Source organism: Gossypium arboreum, chromosome 1 (assembly GCF_025698485.1).
Source record: "Gossypium arboreum isolate Shixiya-1 chromosome 1, ASM2569848v2, whole genome shotgun sequence".
Classification (NCBI taxonomy): Eukaryota; Viridiplantae; Streptophyta; class Magnoliopsida; order Malvales; family Malvaceae; genus Gossypium; species Gossypium arboreum.
The window spans coordinates 122,582,097-122,602,990 of record NC_069070.1 but is presented as its reverse complement, the minus strand read 5'-3'; the positions used below and the strand labels follow the sequence as shown (position 1 = coordinate 122,602,990).

General features: G+C 28.4%; 3 protein-coding genes across 7 annotated transcripts; all 3 read left to right on the top strand.

The window, feature by feature from the left end:
* Positions 1 to 1,051: 1,051 nt before the first annotated feature.
* LOC108481308 (metacaspase-1-like) lies at positions 1,052 to 5,005 on the top strand. 2 transcript variants are annotated; one of them, XM_053025304.1, is made up of 5 exons: positions 1,052 to 1,542; positions 2,570 to 2,939; positions 3,610 to 3,721; positions 3,856 to 4,044; positions 4,725 to 5,005. In XM_053025304.1, the coding sequence occupies exons 1-5, from the start codon at positions 1,122 to 1,124 to the stop codon at positions 4,782 to 4,784; spliced, it is 1,152 nt and encodes a 383-aa protein (XP_052881264.1). In that variant the 5' UTR covers positions 1,052 to 1,121; the 3' UTR covers positions 4,785 to 5,005. The 2 variants fall into 2 exon arrangements, with proteins under 2 accessions (XP_052881264.1, XP_017639949.1); XM_017784460.2 differs by having other exon boundaries at positions 1,054 to 1,542; positions 2,609 to 2,939.
* Positions 5,006 to 6,400: 1,395 nt separating this feature from the next.
* Positions 6,401 to 10,823, top strand: LOC108481307 (metacaspase-1-like). 2 transcript variants are annotated; one of them, XM_053025303.1, is made up of 5 exons: positions 6,402 to 7,076; positions 8,140 to 8,470; positions 9,348 to 9,459; positions 9,607 to 9,795; positions 10,535 to 10,823. In XM_053025303.1, exons 1-5 carry the CDS (start codon positions 6,509 to 6,511, stop codon positions 10,592 to 10,594), a joined length of 1,260 nt encoding a protein of 419 aa, XP_052881263.1. In that variant the 5' UTR covers positions 6,402 to 6,508; the 3' UTR covers positions 10,595 to 10,823. The 2 variants fall into 2 exon arrangements, with proteins under 2 accessions (XP_052881262.1, XP_052881263.1); XM_053025302.1 differs by lacking the exon at positions 10,535 to 10,823 and having other exon boundaries at positions 6,401 to 7,076; positions 9,607 to 10,036.
* Positions 10,824 to 12,555: 1,732 nt separating this feature from the next.
* Positions 12,556 to 16,470, top strand: LOC108482024 (metacaspase-3-like). 3 transcript variants are annotated; one of them, XR_008287216.1, is made up of 6 exons: positions 12,556 to 12,769; positions 13,124 to 13,386; positions 14,301 to 14,631; positions 14,844 to 14,961; positions 15,188 to 15,309; positions 15,509 to 15,542. XR_008287216.1 is itself a non-coding variant. In XM_017785130.2 (6 exons), exons 1-6 carry the CDS (start codon positions 12,636 to 12,638, stop codon positions 16,235 to 16,237), a joined length of 1,056 nt encoding a protein of 351 aa, XP_017640619.1. In that variant the 5' UTR covers positions 12,556 to 12,635; the 3' UTR covers positions 16,238 to 16,470. The 3 variants fall into 3 exon arrangements, 2 of the variants coding, with proteins under 2 accessions (XP_017640619.1, XP_052887932.1); XM_017785130.2 differs by lacking the exon at positions 15,188 to 15,309 and adding an exon at positions 16,178 to 16,470 and having other exon boundaries at positions 15,509 to 15,658; XM_053031972.1 differs by lacking the exon at positions 15,188 to 15,309 and adding an exon at positions 16,178 to 16,470 and having other exon boundaries at positions 12,754 to 12,883; positions 15,509 to 15,658.
* Positions 16,471 to 20,894: the final 4,424 nt, after the last annotated feature.

Sequence of the window (20,894 nt, the reverse complement as noted above, 5' to 3'; positions counted from 1 at the left end):
ATTTTAATTGAGTTTATGTTACGAGTCAATCGTATTAACTTAATCGAAAATTATTAAAACGAATAATATTTGATATATCGTAAGTGCATAAATTCTATACACTATAAGTGAATAATAGAATGACACGTAAATTAAACAAAAATATGGAGGACCTAAAAGTAAATTTTAATTATTTTATTCAAACATTATTTGTAAATATTATAAAATATTTCTTACGTGATTTTCTTTTCACAATCCAAGTAGATTACAAGTTAAAATACCGGTCTAATTATTAATTCCGTCCATTTATTTTATGAAAATTAAGAAGTTAGTCCTTCTATTTTTGTTTATTAGAATTTGGCTTTTGTGCTTTAGAAAATCTAAAAATTAGTCCAATTGAATGTCACTGTTAAATCTTTAACAATTCAATAATATATATGCAATTACATAAAAAAAAGGTTTATATGCAATAAGTTAGTAAAAATCGATAGTTCAGCAATTTGCATGCAACAAAGTAGCAAAAATTAGTAGTTTAAATTCACGTGTTTACTGAGAATTAGGTTAATTTCTCAGGTTTTGTAAATTACAAAGATCAAATTTTGATAAATTAAAGTAGAAAGACTGACCTTTTAGTTTTTATAAAGTAGAAAGGCGAAATTCATGACTAGACATTAAAAATAGTTTACTTTGATATAAATTACGAATTAAGAGCTTATTTATAATAAATATATAAAAATTTACGAATAAGACCTTGTGTTCTAGAAAGATTGTAATTTCAAGTTCAAATTTCACTATACGTGATTATCTTACATGGATTTTTAATCTAGATTTTATTTTGGTTTAAGTTCCAATGTGTGTGGATCTTATTCGTATTTATTCTAAATTAGGTCTAAATGTATTGTAATTGTCATCGTTTGCGAATTATACCGATTCATTTTAATTGTAGTCCCGAATTTAACAAGTATAAATTGTGTTATTAATTAGATTTTTAATTTTTAAATTAAGTAAAAGGATTAAATTTCAAAAGTTAGAAGAATACAGGGACTGAGGCTAAAAATGAACATCTCCTCATATAATAATATAAGATGAGTTGAAATGTTCCATTAGAACTTCAAGAAAGATATAACCTTTTATCTGATGAAATGGTAATCAAAATCGTGTGCCTCCGTTGCCGGCAGAAGCTAACGGTCCCGGCCTATGCCGAGAAAATTACTTGCGGAAAATGCGGCGAGGTCAATCCAATTATAAAGAAACCGTCGCCGGCGACTTCCCTAGAGCAGGGGAAGATAAGTAAACCTATGGAGAAACTGAAGAAATTACTGCTCGGTAACACCCAGAGACTTTCGGATTCATCGGGGTCATCATCCTCGCCGCCGTCCAAGCTTTGTGCTTTGGACGAATCCGGCAACCAACCGCCGGCGAAGAAACGAGCGGTGCTTTGTGGCGTGAGTTACAAGAAATGGAAGTATAAGCTTAAAGGGACCATTAACGATGTGATGAACATGAAAACTTTATTGACTCAAACGTACGGATTTCTAGAGCGAAATATTTTAGTGCTCACAGGTGAGTATTTTTTTAAATATGTCATAAGTCCCTGAATTTTTAAAAATTTAGAATTTAGTTTTTATATTTTCTAGATTTCAAAATTTAGGTTCAATTGTTAACATGGTTAAATTTTTTTGTTAAATTCAAGTTCATTACAATGCCATTTTTTAATTATATGGCTATCAAGTGAGTATTTTATTTTATTTCAAATTTTCATACTAAAAATTTAATAAAACAAATCCAACAATGTTAACATTGAATTTAAAATTTAAAATTTAAAAATAAATGGACCAAATTCTTAGAAATGAAATTATAGGGACTAAATTTTAAATTTTAAAAATATAAAGACTTATGACATATATTAACTTTTAAAATCAAATTAATTTTAGTTTAATTATGATTTCATCCTCTATTTCATAATGTTAATAATATATCTAAATTGATAATACTAGTCATTGGTGTCGTTAACGTAATTTTAGGTTTTAAATTTTGGACTAATTTTAACAAAATGATTTTGTTTTATAAATTTTGAAAATTAAAATGTATTTCATTAATATTTCTAAAAGAAATTCTAAGTAAATAAAAATCATCAATAATTCTTATATAATTTTTAAAAATATTTTTATATACTTTTATGTTATTTTCTTTATTTCAAATATGAAATATTTTTCACATAATAAAAAATTTAAAATTAATTATAAATTAAATAAAAATAAGATTCGATTCTGTAACCATAACTATAAAGATGAATTCTAAAAGTCGTCCAAACCATTGTTTTTTAAACCAAACTGATAGTTGAACTGTTAGGCCACCGCTTGTTAGTCCAACCGATTCAATTAAAAAATTATTAAAAATAAAAATAAAATCTATTCAATCAATTTTTTAACTAGTTTAATCGGTTCGTACTAGTTCTCACTCTAATTTATGTAAAATCATTCTTCGGACTGGTTCCCAATTTAATTGATCAAACCAATCTAACCGATTCAAATATCCTTGGTCCAAATACCATAGTTCGAGTTGACTTTCAAGTTTTTTTTTTCCTCAGCACTAATGACAAAAAAACAATATCTAATTCAACCCACAGAGGAAGAATCAGACACTCGACTGATTCCAACGAAGGCTAACATCGAGACATGCTTGAAATGGCTGGTGAATGGTTGTCAGAAGGGAGATTCATTGGTTTTCTATTACTCCGGTCACGGGTTACGACAACCTGATTTCAATCAAGATGAACGTGATGGGTTCGACGAAACCATTTGCCCTGTTGATTTCCTTAGAGAAGGGATGATTGTCGATAATGACATTTACGCCACCATTGTTAAGCCATTATCGGAAGGTGTTACGCTTCACGCCATTGTTGATGCTTGCCATAGCGGAACTATTCTTGATCTAGAGCATGTCTATGAAAGAGACAAGTAAGTACAAAACACCCCTAATTTTTTCACTTGTATTATAATCTAGTTTTATGGAAGTTTGTCTTATAACTATACTTATCAATAGAATGAATATTGGAGTAGTTCAGCTCAAATTAATTTTGAGTTGAGTGATTAGGATTGGATTATTTCAGTTCGGGTTAATTTTAGGTCTACGATTACTTTGAATTTGAATAATGAAGTACCTGTAAGCCCTCTAATCCCTAAAGTGGCAGAAATTGCATGCTTAAACAGGTTCGAATCCACATCCTCCAACTTATTACAACAATAATAATGCCGACTGAGCCAAGACTTAATCAATATTATTTAAGGTCTTTTTTAAGTTTAACATTATTTGGGGTCTTGAATACTTCAAATTTGAGTCATTTTCGGTTTTGGTTATTCTGGATTCAGGTCATTAAAGACTTTTAGATCATTTCAAATTATGCTTATTTCAGGTGTGGAATATCTTGTTTTCGGGTTATTTCATGTTTGAATTGTAGTTTTTGTTTTGTGTCAATTCATATTCATGTTGGACGAGTTCAAGTTGTTCACCTTTTGTGATTAAATTAGGTTGATCAAATTAGATTTTTGTATTCAGATAAAATTTAAAACAAAACCTACTTACATCCCATACATATTCAAAAATTAATCATAATCTAGATTTTATCAGGAGAATGTGGGTAGATAATAGTCCTCCATCAGGAGTGAGAAAAAAAACAAGTGGTGGCATAGCATATTCTATAAGTGCTTGCGAAGATAATCAAATTGCTGCGGACACATCCGTAAGAAATTCCCCAACTTATCTTAGTTTTCTCATCTCTTATTGACTTTAGGTCTCGAGTTCAAATCAAGACAATTCCTTTACAAATTGTGATAATTTTTTTTCTAATAACAATATATATATATACACATGTAGGCTTTAAATTCCAAAACAATAAACGGAGCAATGACATATATTTTAATAGACGTTGTGAGAGGCAACCTAAATATAACATATGGAGACCTACTTGACCAAATTGAGACGAGAATTGAAGATGCCAACCAACAAGGATGGTTTGGTGGTTCAAGAATATTAAGCAAATTGTTTGGTCCCAATCTCACTCAGGTATATATATATATATATATATATATATATATATGTATATAATGCAATTACTTGTGCATTAACTTATTGAAGAGTTCAGTTTTTTTAAGGTTAAATTCTGTTATTATTCCCTGTAGTATGTATAAGTTGTGGATTTAATTTTTACACTTGAATTTGACTAATTTTAGTTGTTATACTTTTTAAATTGGCCGATTTTAATTTTTATACTTTTCGAATTTTAAAAATTTCAATCATGAACTCAAACAGTAGTCGTTAAATTTGTTAATTATTAGTCTTGTATCATGCGTAAAGATTGTAGATTTAGTACATATGATCATATATTTGTGATATAAGATTTTGAAAATAGTAGAATTTCATGAATTTAACGACTACCGCTTGATTAAGAATAAAATTTTGAAATTCAAAAATATAATAACTAAAAAGTTCAAATCAAAGTATAGAGATTATATCCACAATTTATGCATGGTAAATGGACTAATAGCATAATTTAACCTTTTTTGAACAATAGCAATAATATAATAAGGGTGAATGTAATTTGCAGGATAAAATCAAATCGAATTAGACTCTCTACTATTAAATGAATCAATTTAGTCCTTATATTATTAAAAAGAATAAAATAAGTCCAAATTTAAGTTAAGGAACATGACTTTGACACTTTATTCTCTTTTGACTGTATACAGAAGCCTCTGCTTTCAGCTTCTGAAGAGTTTCCAGTTTACGAGAGGAAATTTAAACTTTAATTGTACTTTATATTTAATTATTTGGTTAAATATGTCGATTGAGTCTTAATTCGGTTAGCATTAACATTGTTGCCTATACAGAAAGACATGGGTTTAAGCGTGCTAAAGCACGTTTATCCTCCTATTTAAGGGTTGAGATGAGTTATGAGTAATTTTAAGCATTGTATCAACTTAAAAACTTTTAAATACTTTCGCAATTCAATTAAATTTTCGAAAGAAAACTATTTGGTTATATATATATATATAAATTATCTTAAACTTTGTGTATCGTTAAAAATTGAATATTTAAAATGATTATAAAAATTTAAGTTATGAAATAAATTTAAGAAATTAGAATAAAAATTGAAGTTGGATTAACTTAAAATGGAATTTTTGTTAAAAATATAAAAAATATACTTTACTATAGAAAAAGAAAACAAAGAAAGAAAAGGAAATGTGAATAGAATTTGGAAATAAGTTATTTTCAAAAAAAAATGCATCTGATTCTTACTCTTTATTCTATTAATAAAGAATAAAAAGTTTGGTGGAAAGTTTTACTTTATTTAAATAATATTTATACTTTTATACTTATATTAAATTTTAATTAAATTAGTGTTACGAGTCAATTAAGTATTAACTTAATCGAAAATTATTAAAACGAATAGTATTTGGTATATTGTAGGTGTATAAATTTTATACACCATAAGTGAATAATAGAATGAAACGTAAATTAAACAAAAATACGGAGGAACTAAAAATAAATTTTAATTATTTTATTCAAACATTATTTGTAAATATTGTAAATATATTTGTTAAGTGATTTTCTTTTCACAATCCAGGTAGATTACAAGTTAAAATACCGGTATAATTATTAATTCCGTCCATTTATTTTATGAAAATTAAGAAGTTAGTCCTTCTATTTTCGTTTATTAGAATTTGGCTTTTGTGCTTTACCAAATCTAAAAATTAGTCCAATAGAATGTCACTGTTAAATCTTCAACAATTCAATAATATATACGCAATTACATAAAAAAAAAATGTTTTTATGTAATAAGTTAGTAAAAATCGATCGTTTAGCAATTTGCATGCAACAAAGTAGCAAAAAATAGCAGTTTAAATTCACATGTTTACCAAGAATTAGGTTAATTTCTCGGTTTTTGTAAATTACAAGGATCAGATTTTGATAAATTAAAGTAGGAAGACAGACCTTTTAATTTTTATAAAGTAGAAAGATGAAATTCATGACTAGACATTAAAAATAGTTTACTTTAATATAAATTACGAATTAAGAGCTTATTTATAATAAAAAAATAAAAAAAAATTACGAATGAGACCCTGTGTTCTAGAAAGATTGTAATTTCAAGTTTAAATTTCAGTATGCGTAATTATCATACATAAATTTTAATCTGGATTTTATTTTAGTTTAAGTTCGAACATGTGTGGACCTTATTAGTATTTATTCTAAATTAGGTCTAAATGTATTGTAATTGTCATCGTTTGCAAATTATACCGATTCATTTTAATTGTAGCTATACAAATGTATCGGTCCCTGAATTTAACAAGTATAAATTGTGTTATTAATTAGATTTTTTAATTTTTAAATTTAAGTAAAAGGATTAAATTTCAAAAGTTTGAAAAATACAGGTACTGAGGCTAAAAATTAACATCTGCTCATATAATAATATAAGATGAGTTGAAACGATCCATTAGAACTTCAAGAAAAATATAACCTTTCATCCGATGAAATGATATTCCAAATCGTGTGCCACCGTTGCCGGCAAAAGCTAACGGCGCCGGCCTATGCCGAGAAAATTACTTGCCCACACTGTGGCCAGGTCAATCCAATTATAAAGAAACCGTCGCCGGTTATATCCGATGAAATGATAATCAAAATCGTGTGCCACCGTTGCCGGCAAAAGCTAACTGCGCCGGCCTATGCCGAGAAAATTACTTGCCCACACTGTGGCCAGGTCAATCCAATTATAAAGAAACCGTCGCCGGTGACTTCCCGAGATCAGGGGAAGATAAGTCCGCCGTTGATATGCAAACCTATGGAGAAACTGAAGAGATTACTGCTCGGTAACACCCAGAGACTTTCGGATTCATCGGGGTCATCATCCTCGCCGCCGTCCAAGCTTTGTTCTTTGGACTACTGCGGCAACCATCCGGCGAAGAAACGAGCGGTGCTTTGTGGCGTGAGTTACAAAAAAGGGAAGTATAAGCTTGAAGGGCCCATTAACGACGTGATGAACATGAAAACTTTATTGACTCAAACGTACGGATTTCCAGAGCGAAATATTTTAGTGCTCACAGGTGAGTATTGTTTTTTAAAATATGTGGTAAGTGCTTGTATTTTTAAAAATTTAAAATTTAATTTTATATTTTTAGCTTTCAAATTTAGATTTAATTGTTAATACTTTTATATTTTTTTGTTAAATTTAAGTCATTATAATATTATTTTTAAATTATATAGCTTTCAAGTGAGTATTTTTATTTCAAATTGTCATACTAATAAATTGAATAAAAAATCCAACAATGTTAACAGTTGAATTTAAAATTTGAAATCTAAAAATATGGACTAAATTCCTAGAAATAAAAATATAGGGATTAAATTTTAAATTTTAAAAATATAAAGACTTATGACATATATTAACTTTTAAAATCAAATTAATTTTGATTTAATTATGATTTGATCCTTCTATTTCATAATGTTAATAATAGATCTAAATTGATAATACTAGTCATTGGTGTCATTAACGTAATTTCGATTAACGTAATTTTAGGTTTTAAATTTTTGGACTAATTTTAACAAAATGATTTTGTTTTATAACTTTTGAAAATTAAAAATGTATTTCATTAGTATTTCTAAAAGAAATTATAAGTAAATAAAATCATCAATAATTCTTATATAATTTTTAAAAATATTTTTATATGCTTTTTACGTTATTTTCTTTATTTTAAATATGAAATGTTTTTAAATAATGAAAATTTTAAAACTAATTATAAATTAAATAAAAATAAGATTCGATTCCGTAACCATAACTATAAAGATGAATTCTAAAAGTCATCCAAACCATTGTTTTTTAAACCAAACTGATAGTTGAACTATTAGGACACCGCTTATTAATTCAACCGGTTTGATTAAAAAATCACTAAAAATAAAAATAAAATCTATTCAATCAATTTTTTAGCTTAGTTCAACCGGTTCGTACCAGCTCTCACTCTAATTGATTCAAAGTCATTCTTCGGACTATTCCAGTTTAATTGATCCAACCAATCAGTATGATTCAAATATCCTTAGTCCAAATATCGAGTGGATTTTCGATTTTTTTTCTCAGCTCTAATAACCAAAAACAATATCTAATTCAATCCACAGAGGAAGAATCAGACATTCGACTGATCCCAACGAAGGCTAACATCGAGACATGCTTGAAATGGCTGGTGAACGATTGTCAGAAGGGAGATTCATTGGTTTTCTTTTACTCCGGTCATGGGTCACAACAACCTGATTTCAACCAAGATGAACGTGATGGGTTCGACGAAACCATTTGCCCTGTTAATTTCCTTAGAGAAGGAATGATTGTCGATAATGACATTTACGCCACCATTGTTAAGCCATTATCGGAAGGTGTTACGCTTCACGCCATTGTTGATGCTTGCCATAGCGGAACTATTCTTGATCTAGAGCATGTCTATGAAAGAGACAAGTAAGTATAAGACACCCTAATTCTTTTTTTTAAGGAAAGAGACAAGTAAGTATAAGACACCCTATTTCTTTTTTTTTAAGTTATTTTAATATAATCTTTTTGATAGACATATGTTTCATACAAAATTTTCCACTCACATCATAGATGTATTATAATCTAGTTTTATGAAAGTTTGTCTTATAACTATACTTATGTCTTATAACTATACTTATCAATAGAATAAATATTGGATTAGTTCAATTCAAATTAATATTGAGTTGAGTGATTAGGATTAGATTATTTCGGTTCAAGTTATTTTGAGTTCTAATCATTTGGGTTTGAGTCATGATTCTTTTTTTAGTTGTGTCATTTTGGGTTCAGATTACTTGAGTTATTTTATACAATGTTTAAACTACTTGTAAGCCATTTAATCCCTAAAGTGGTGGAAATTGCCTGCTTAAGCAAGTTTGAACCCAAATCTTCTAGCTTATTGCAACAATAACAATGCCGACTAAGCCAAGACTTAATCAATATTATTTAAGGTCTTTTTTTAAGTTTAACATTATTTAGGGTCTTGAATTCTTCAAATTTGAGTCATTTTCGATTTGGCTTGTTCTGGATTCAGGTCATTAAAGGCTTTTAGATCATTTCAAGTTTTGCTTATTTCAGGTGTGGGTTATCTTGTTTTTGGGTGATTTCATGTTTGAATCGTTCGAGTTCAATTTACTTTCCATTTCGTGTAAATTCTTATTCATGTTAGACGAGTTCAAGTTGTTCACCTTTTGTGATTAAATTAGGTTGATCGAATCAGATTTTCGTATTTAGATCAAAATTTAAAACAAAACCTACTTACATCCCATATTTATTCAAAAATTAATCATAATCTAGATTTTATCAGGAGAATGTGGGTAGATAATAGTCCTCCATCAGGTGTGAGAAAAAAAACAAGTGGTGGCATAGCATATTCTATAAGTGCTTGCGAAGATTATCAAGTTGCTGCGGATACATCTGTAAGAAATTCCCCAACTTATCTTTGGTTTCTAATCTCTTATTGACTTTAGGTCTCGAGTTCAAACCAAGACAATTCCTTTACAAATTGTGATAATTTTTTTTCTAATAATATATATATATATATATATATATATATATACATGTAGGCTTTAAATTCAAATACAGTGAATGGAGCAATGACATATATTTTAATAGATGTTGTGAGATGCAACCCAAATATAACATATGGAGACCTACTTGACCAAATTGAGACGAGAATTGAAGATGCCAACCAACAAGGATGCTTTGGTGGTTCAAGAATATTAAGCAAATTGTTTGGTCCCAATCTCACCCAGGTATTCATATATATATATATACATATATATATATATATATATAAATATAATACAATCACCTGTGCATAAACTTATTCAAGAGTTTCGGATAAACTATTTATGAATTTGGATTGATTCGATTTGACTTGAATTATTGTTTAATAGTTTTTTAAGGTCAAATTGTATTATTATTCTCAGTATTATGCATAAGTTGTGGATTTAGTTTTACAATTTAATTTAATTAATTTTAGTCATTATACTTTTTAAATTAGCCAATTTTAATTTTTATACTTTTGAATTTTAAAATTTCAATCATGAACTCAAACAGTAGCCATTAAATTTGTTAGCTATTAGTCTTGTATCATGCGTAAAATTGTAGATTTAGTACATGTGATCATATATTTGTGATATAAGATTTTGAAAATAGTAAAATTTCATGAATTTAATGACTACCCTTTGATTAAGAATAAAATTTTGAAATTCAAAAATAAATTTACTAAAATGTTCAATCAAAGTATAGAAATTATATCCACAATTTATGCATAGTAAATGGACTAATAGCATAATTTAACCTTTTTTGAACAATAGCAATAATATAATAAGGGTGAATGTACTTTGCCGGATGGAATCAAATCGAATTAGACTCTTTACTATTAAATGAATCGATTTATTTTTTATATTATTAAAAAGAATCAAATAAGTCCAAATTTAAGTTAAGAAACATGACTTTGACACTTTGTTTTCTTTTGAATACATACAGAAGCCTGTGCTTTCAGCTTCTGAAGAGTTTCCAGTTTACGAGAGAAAATTTAGACTTTAATTGTATTCTATATTTATATTGGATCCGCCATTGAAGCAACAAAGTGCTGTTTGAGGAAAACTTTGTACACTGTATACAAAGAGGTTATATATATATATATATATATATATGCCAATAGGATTTGAATCCTTATTTTTGTTAAAATTTCCACATATTTTTATTGTCAAAAATTGGTCACTGTATATTAGCATGAGGCATATCTGATAATGGATGAAATTTTTAACAAAAAGGACTAATTTGCTCTTTGATCTAAGATACAGGGACTAATTTGCTCATTTTTAATAAAAGGAACAAAAACGCAATCTGATTCTTAATACAAGAGTCTCTTTGGTACTTTTATCCATTAACATGTCATTATTCACTTCCTATATAAAGAACTAAGTTGGTTAGCATCTTTCATTACTCTAATTTGTTGTTTACGACTTTAAAAAATGATTTTTCAATAAAGAACCAATTCGACGTTTACGCGTGAATATAAGAACATGACAATAATTTATGTAACAGAATTTAATTTGTTGAAAATTGTTTAAATATAAAGGGTAAACTACACTAGTAGTCACTCAACTATTAGTAAATTTTTTTTGGTCACCTAATTATGAAAAGTTATAAAATAATCATCCAACTATGAAAAGTTACAAGATGATCACCCAACTATTCAAATTTATCTTTTCAGGTCACCAGTTGACTAGCGATGACAATTTTTAAAATTGACGTAATAACTTTAACCATCGGTATTTATACATTGTATCAATTTAATTTCGATTCCAAAAAAATCTAGCCCTCACTATTTACACAAATTTAATAGGACAAAATACACTGATACAACATATAGTGAGAAAGAGATAACCTAAAGTATAAAAAACAGATCCCAAAATTTAAAAGGAAAAATATATTGATATGCCAAAAATTCTAAATTGTGAGTCAAAAGTAATTTCTCTTCCACTAAGTAGGATTTCTTGTTAGCCCATGAATTGAAAACATGGGCTCCATGGTTTGATTCTTCATTCACAAGTGGCCTTTGCCAATTGCCATGGTTGTTTAAAATGGTGAGTTTCATTATTATACAATAATTTGTATATGTTGGTAACAAACTCCTTTTGATTTTTGAAACAATTTAATTTCTATCAATTTTAAAAGTGAGTACTTAAGACGGTTAATTTTATATAATACGATTATTATAATAAAAAATTAGTCTTCAAAATTTACACATGTTATTTGTTTTACATATATATTTGAAGCTAAAGATTTTAAAATTTTATATATTTTTCAGAATATTTTTAAAATTAGGATCAAATTGATAAAATATGTAAATATTGATGACTTAATTTGTTATTATATCAATTAAAATTATATATAATTGGCGAAAAATATTAATTGTTGTGATTAATTATTTTAGTTTCTCGCTTTCAAATTTGAAAAGGATAAAGTTGCTTCGATTTTTTAAAAACTAACTTGTTTAATATTGAAATATTTAGAAGGACTAAAGAAGCATTTTTACCTTTAATGTTGAAAAAAGGTCATGATTTGACCTCTATTGTTTAAAGTCAACGCAGAATCTAATTCCCTATAATGAACCAAAAGTTTGCACTTTTGAATTTATTGTTTAAAATAAATTAAATAAAGATATTTTAAAAGATGAAAATATCATCAATACATGATGAAAATGTATTTCAATATACTTGAACCAATGTTCTCATATACTGATAATAATACTTGATACCATTCGAATTAAGATTTAATTAATAATAATATATTAGTTTTTTTCTTAACTAAATTGAGATAAATATAAATATTTTTTAAAAAATAGCAACCGCCCTTTAGATCCTATGTTTTATGGATAGCAATTAAGCTACTCTGCCACAACGAATCTTATCAGAAAAACAAATGAATCTGGTTCTCCACCAATTATGCTTGCAGATTCGATTATTGTCTACAATGATTGAACGAAAAGGGTATAAATCTAGCTTACTCCCCACAACTTCTTTTCACACGGTTCCGGTTCTTCGATATCATCGGGGTTATTTAACGGCTGTTCGAATCGATGGCACGAAGAGAACGATGCAGCGGATGCGGGATTAACATGTTGGTTTCACCCGAGGCACGAGTCGTTCGTTGTTCCGAGTGCCACACCCTTACCAATCTTGTCCCAATGAATGCTCGACCGGGCCGAACCAGGTTCTTTTCAAGCACTGCAGTTTTTATTATTACTACCAACCGGAAAACGTGTACGCAATCGTAATTAACATTCGTGTTTCCGTTGTTTCAGTCTGGTTATTGACAATACCGAAGGTTTTTTTTTTTTGGTAAATTATATGAGTAGTCACCCAATTATGAAAAGTTACAAATTAGTCATTTAATTATTTAATTTTATTTTTTTGTCACCCAATTATCTTAGATTTTAGGTGTTTTCATTTTTACATTGGTCCACTAGTGACAAAAAAAAAAAACAAATTGAATAATTGAATGACCAACTTGTAACTTTTCACAATTGAATGATAGTTGAGTGAGTATTAATGTTTGTTATGATAGGTATAATGGGCCACCGAGAATGCATGAAAATCCATACGGGAACGGCCCAAGCCCGCAACATCCACAATATCCACAATATCCACAACCGCGACCATCCTTATCTCCAGTTCCGATTTACGGGAGAAAACGAGCACTTCTTTGTGGTGTGAATTACCACGGAAAGAGTTATAAACTCAAAGGAAGTATCAATGATGTCAAGAGTATGAAGTACCTTCTTGTGGAGACATTAGGATTTCCCAATGATTCCATTTTAATGCTCACAGGTAATCTCGGGTTTTTAAATGTTGAGATTTAAATTTAATTTTAAATTTTTTTGCTTAACGAGCGGTTGAATAGAGATCTGTTTATGGGCTAAGCTAATCGCTCAAGCTCGAAGGCCTATTCGAAATTTAGGAGGGTTTAGATAAAAAAATTAAACTTAAAAAATTAGTTTGTACAAAAAAAATTAGGCCCATTTAAAATATGGGTCGAGCTCGAGTTTGAACATTTAAGGCCTAAGCTTAACGCAATTTTTTTTTAGGTTTATAATATTTTATAATGAGAATATTAATAAATGTTAAGATGACTACATATAAAATTTTAATAAATAAAAGTAAAATATTTAAAATATTTTATTTATTAAAAATAAAATGGGCAGTCTTAAAATGGGCTTCAATTAACTATTTACAAATATAAGCAGGTTTGAGTAAAATTTGAAGCTCATATTTCAAATCGAGCTAAACTTGAGTAAGTATAAAGTGTACTAATATTATGTTTAGGTTCGACTCATGAACACTTCTAGAATAGACTAACTCAATATGAAATCCAGTTCGTAAACATATATAAGCTACCAAAGAAGTAAATAGGGATGTAAACTAAACACATATGCTCACAAACTATTTGAGTTTTTGAGTCGAGTTTTGGTAGCTTAAGCTAATGAACAAGCTAAATTTGAGTATTTTAATACTTGGTATATATTATTTTGAAATCGAGCACAAGCACAAATATTGTCGTGCATGAGAATGAAGTTTGTTTTTTTGTTTTTCTAGGAAAACAAACCTGTTCGAGCATTTGACTCTTAAACCCGACTTTTAAATCTAAAACTATATTGAACTTCACTCGAATTTGGAGTCGAGTTTTAAACTTTCTCATACTTGGGCCGAATACATTTTCATATCCGTCACTTCTGCATATGTAGAAAATGAAAGGGAGCCTTCAAAGATCCCGACAAAACAGAATATCCGAAAGGCTTTGAAATGGCTGGTCTACGGATGCCAACCGGGGGACTCGTTGGTGTTCCATTTCTCTGGTCACGGCACTCGACAAAAAGATTACAACCATGACGAAGTTGACGGATTTGACGAAGCATTGTGCCCTCTTGATCACGAAACCGAAGGGAACATAATCGACGACGAAATCAACGACACCATCGTAAAACCGTTGACTCGAGGAACCACACTGCACGCGATCATCGATGCCTGCTACAGTGGAACAGTCCTCGATCTCCCTTTCGTTTGCAGGATGAACAAGTTAGTTAGTTAATTCGTAAAATTTATACACTATATTACCCGGACTAGATCGATAGTGTTGGACACGGGTATGTGTCCTGTAGGTTTTTTGGAAGATCTTTGGAGTATCATCTCCTCGTATTCATGTCTGGGTAGACAAATAATTTTCTAAAAAAATGAAAATTCTGAGCAACGTTTATTGGGTTTATATTTGATTTTTTGGTATTATGTAGGGAAGGGCGTTATATGTGGGAAGATCAAAGAAATCCCTTATTTTACAAGCGTACTAGTGGAGGATTAGCCTTTTGTTTTAGTGCTTGTGATGATCATCAAACCTCTGCTGATACCACTGTGAGTAAAAACTTTAGAGTTGGGTTCGAAAAAATTTGAATTTGGTTGAATCATTATCGAGTCAAGTTTGAACGGATTGGGATAATGAGTAGGTCGAATTCAAGTATTGTTAATGCTTGAATTGAGTTGGGTTGGAGTTTAGTTAACTTTTTTATTTTTAATTAATATCATAAAAAAAATTTCGAACTCAAACTCATCACAAATTAACGATATCATTTTTTACTAGGTAAATGAGCTTGATTGAAACTTACTGAAGAGCTCAAGGAGTTTGATATTTCATCTCGAATCAGGCCCAAGCTTTAAAAATAAAATTCAATTGAGTTAAAATGAAGTTTGAAGACATTGGAGGTTTTTTTATAGCTTGAACTCGACTTAGTTCGATTATACTCTTATTTCGAAGAGTCTTCTAATTTAGAACTGAGCTTTGATTTTGCAACTATTTTAAATCATCATATTGGAATCTCAATATCAGCATCATTTGGTCTTTAAAGCATTTGAGTGAAAATATCATTAGCTTTAGTGTGTTGTTTGAATTGTTATGTTGTAGGCTTTCACAGGAACCAATGTGAGAACCGGCGCGATGACATATAGCTTCGTACAAGCGATTCAAAATGAACGGAGGTTGACTTATGGGCATTTGCTTAATGCAATGCGTTACACGATTGGTGATGTTAGCAAAGCTCATGGAGCATCACAGGTATCTAAACCAAGGTTTTCAAAACTAAATTAGTGGTTGAACTGGTTAGATCATCTAGTTTCAGTCTAACTTGTCCAACCTGTTTCATAGGTTTAATTGAATAAATTATTTAGAAAAAAGGCCAGATTTTTCCATTTGGGGGTTAACTAGTTCAATTTTTATTTTGGACCGATACCTTAACCAATTCCCTATCCACCTAATCCGATTTTACCATGAGAAAATACGTATTAAATATGTGATAGTAATTTAAAAAAATGACATAATTAAAAGATGATCCCGAATACGCAAATAAGATTCTTTTTTTTTTCTGTAATATGAAATTGGTGATAAACAATTTGTAAATCTATCTATAAGTCAAGTCGAGCCACAATTCGATTCTAAAAAAAATTTTATACCTAAACCCAAATTTGAATCTATTCGACAACTCATTTTTACAACTGAATATGTTTGTTCGAGTCACGCTCCCACTCTTTGAACCTATCACCATCTTTTCTAAGCCGGTTTATTCTTGATTTGCAGGAGCCACAATTAACTTCATCAGATAAATTTGATATCTACTCTAAGCCAGTTGTGCTCTAGTATTTTTTTGTTGCTCATAATGAATTGCGTCCCGTTATACTCGGAGATTTCTCTATCCGTTCCATATTCGTGCAATACTTGTGTTTACAATACGTTAATCCATGCTCATGAGAATGAAATATATTCATGATCAGTTGTTTATCTCTTCGAAGAGCATTTGTGATGAGAGAATTAATCACTGTTATCGATGATAGATACCCACATTTCAATAAAAATAATTTTAGTTATATAAATTTTAGTGTGTTCATATTTACTCATAGTAAAAATTTATGTTATTTATAAAGTTATGCACCTTAATAATTTATATTATATAAATTTTAATTTATTTTAAGATATTGATGGTTTGTTTATCTTAAAATGAAGAGTGTTTGGTACGATGGAAAGTAATTATTAACATATATTGGATAGATTATATTAGTAGTCATCTAACTATTTTTTTTTCTTTTTAGTCACACAACTATTTAATTTTGTCTTTTTTATCACTAGTTGGCTAACGTAAAAATGGAAACACTTAAAAATCTAAAATAGTAGGGTGACCAAAAAGACAAATTTGAATAGTTGAGTGATAACTTTGTAACTTTTCATAATTAGGTGGCCAAAAAAAGAAATTTATTAATTGTTGAATAACCATTTTATAACTTTTAGGGTGACAAAAAAAACATAGTCTAGTGAATACTAATATAATTTACCCTATATTTTTAATTTATATGATACTTTTACTAATTATAAAACCATAACAATTATTAAAATTGAAATTTATTTTAAATAATATCTAACTCAATTGTAATTATATCACTAACAATAAACTATAAAAATAGTCACTTTTGTTTGCCTCAGATTACATTTTAGTTATTTATGTTTGGAATGTTACGTTTTAGTCACTTGCATTAGTGTTTTGTTACAAAGTAGTCACTTTACCGTTAAACTCTGTTATCCTTCTAACGACAGTCTTACGTGGCAGTCCAAATGAGTTTTTAATGCCAATTTCGATGTCCAGTTGAGATGAGAATAGATTTTTAATTAAATAAATTTAATTAATTAAAAAAATTTAAATTAAGTACACATTGAATTGGAAAAGAAAAATCTTTCGTCTCATTTTTCTTTTAGTTTTCTTTTCCATTTTTATTGAAGAAACTATTATCTTCTTTGTTGAATCAAAACAATAAAAATCAAATTGAGTGTTTCATCAACCGGTTCGATTTTTTTATTCAACATGGAAAAACAAAGGATGAATTCAATGGAGGATCCAAGTATATCTTATTTGCATCCGTTTGTCTCTTTTATTGAATAAGTAGTTTTATTCTAAAATAGTATACTGTTTAATGACAGCCCTAAATTAAAAACCTTGATATTTTCTTTCTTTGCATCTATTCGTCCGGGTATATCTTACTTTTTGATATTTTCTTCACAAAAGAAGAAAACATTAAAAAGAACCCCAAAAGATCCAAAGTTTAGTGTTTTATATCTGAAATTCTATTTACTTTCTTTTCCCAAATTTTTCGAGATCCAATTTTTTCTTTCTTCAAATAGAAAGTCCATATCCAAAAATGCCATCAGCAACCACTACTTACGACACCATCACCTCCAACCCAACCACCTTTTCCTCACATGCCAAACACACGCGCCGCTTGTGGCTAGAGCCATTCCCCCTCTCCTCTTTTTACCTCCCCATCTTTGCTTAACACTTCTGGCACCCATCATTCTGCGAGTTACATCCCTTTGATTTTATAGAAAAAAAAAAAAGATTTTTAGGATTTATTCTTTTGTCCAATTACCATATCCTACCCACTTTTATTTTTAATGAAAATTTCTTTAGCCAAGAGCTTATCTATAATTTTAAAACAGGGTTGAGCATATTTGTCATGTTATGAAGAAGTCAAAGAAGGAAAAGAAAACATTTCAGTAATCCCGACTTAGTTATTGCTTCTTTTTAATCAAGGGAAAATTAGGTTTTAGGGCATAATTTTATATTCTAATTTCATAAAAAAATTTAAAATTTTATTTTCCTCTCAACTGGACATTCAAGTTAGCATTTAAAACCTATTTGCACTGCACGTAAGATTACCGCAAGAGAGAAAACGGAGCTTAACGTTAAAGTGACCAATTCGTAACAAAACACTAACGTAAGTGACTAAAATATAACATTTTAAATATAAATGATTAAAATACAATCTAAGACAAACAAAATTAACTATTTTTATAGTTTACTTATCACTAAACTACACGTCCAAGGGCTTAAAAGATGATCAACAATTAAAACGCTGAACAGAACAAAGAGCGTAACAAAGAACAATTTTATAGTACCAACAAATGTTGGATTAAATGGTAAGCTACCCTGATAAATTGGTATGAATTTTAGAGACGGGCAGTCTTAAAACTCGAACATATATCATAAAACGTACATGGAGAATTAAAAAAATAATTTTCCAGTGAGAAAATTGCAATCTGGTTTTTTCTCTCGGGAATAATGTCAAACACTAGGAGTGCAAAGAACTTGGGTTAACAGTTTATCCAAGTTCACAAAATAACCGTCGGGACTAGCAGCTTTCTTTGCTTTCTTCTTCCATTCAATGGCTTTTGTTTTCATTTCCACACCCTTTTCTCCTTCTATTAACTCCCTAACAAGCTTCTCCACTTTATCTCTCTTAACATTCTCATCTATCTAAATACCAACACCCAATCTCGAGAACGCCCACGGCCCACCAACTGTTTGTTAATTGGTCTGCCCATTTATTTCAATGGTCAAATTTCAATTTTAGCCCCTAAACTATGTTGAAACTTGAGATTTAATATAAATTTGAGGATCAATTTTAAAAAATTGAAAGATAAAAAATTACGAAATTTAAGAATTAAATACTTTATCCTTAATAATAATTATTTGGACATCTAGCATGTGAGCAAAGATATTTAAAAAAGAAATAATATTTAAGTAGCTTTTAAAATATCAAAATAGATAGATTTGGTAAATTTTAAATAAAAATTGTTTTTAAAAATAGAAAGTATTCTATTTTCTAATCATTAGAGAATTTAAATTTATAATTTTAATGACACTTGTCATAACCTGATTGGACTTAATATATGAATGGGCCGAATTAGTTGGGTCGAACCCAAAAGTCTACTCGCTTTCCGACAAAGGAATGATTTTTTTAAAACAATAATAATAATTTTTTTTTTTTGTAAATACCACTTTTGTCCCTTTCATTTCTTGGGGACAAAGCAAAAAACACCAAAGGTAAAGCTAATGGCTAATCTTCATTGGTGCCCAATAAATTCATATTTAATTTTAAATTACAATAAAGTCACCATCTTTTTTATTTTTATTATTATTTTTGCAATGTCATAAGAAAAAAAAAGAATTTATGCTATGTTTTTATTCTTACCAAATTGATTCCTTTTTATGTTATTATATCTAATTCGATGCTTAAAATATCCATAATCATTTCTCAACTCTTAATTAATGCATTTCATTGTACTCGAACCCACATTCTCTTATATTAATAATAATACCGATACTAATCAAACTAATTGTTTAATATAAAATTTTTAAATTCAAAAGTAGATATAAGAAATCTTTATGTGTTTTATTTATTTAGTTTTTATTTTTTAAATATCAATAAAAACATATATATTACGATATTTAAATTTTCTCGTGAAGTTAATGGCTCACTATCACTGTATCAAATAAATATCTTTTAGGTTTAAAGATAACTTTCATTTTCTCGCTAAGTTTAAATCATGATTTAGCCTTGAATTATATTCATTTTTAGTTTTGGTACTTAAATTTCTTTTGTCCCACATTAATATTTGAAATTTCATTTTCGTCTTAATTTATAATTTTTAAATTTGCTAATAAAAACGTGAGACATAGCACATTTTTATTGAAAGTTGATTTTTTAAATTAAATTGAGAAGAAAATAATAATTTAAGAATGAAAAATAAGTCAAAAATTTTAAGCAGCAAAGTAGGAAAAAAAGGAAATATAATTTAATGCGAATTTGTTTTTAAGCAAAATAACAATAAATAGGAATATGTTTAAGAATGTAATACAACATTTTTATTCGATAAATTTTAAAATTATATCAACACAAAATAAAATTAAAAACAGAAAATACTAGAGTTTTTAGATTTTATAAACATAATTAGATATTGACAAATATTTTATAAGAGTATAGTAAAATATTAAAAATATAAATATTAAAAAACATAAATTTAAAAATAACTTAAACACGATTATGGTATAAAAAATTTAAGAACATGAAATAAGTACTTAAAAAGAGAGGATAAAACAACATTTAATCTCCGAATTTGACAATTTTTTTAATTTAATCCCTGATTTTTTTTATTCATACTAATCTTAGAACTTAACAACTTCTCACAATTTTGATCAATGTGATGAGTAATGACGAGATACTTTGATGTTATGTCACACCATCACCTAAAAATTTATATTTTTATAAAAAATTCAAAGATAAAAATATAACAGATTACCAGTTGAAAGAGTAAACGTTGTGTGATTCTAAAAAGAAAATAAATATTTTAAAATACTTAAAAATATGTCACATCATCATCTCAAATATTCAAAATTATATATATTTTTTAGGAGTTGAGTGTGTGTTACTAGTGCACCAAATAATTGTAAATAATATTAAATATGTAT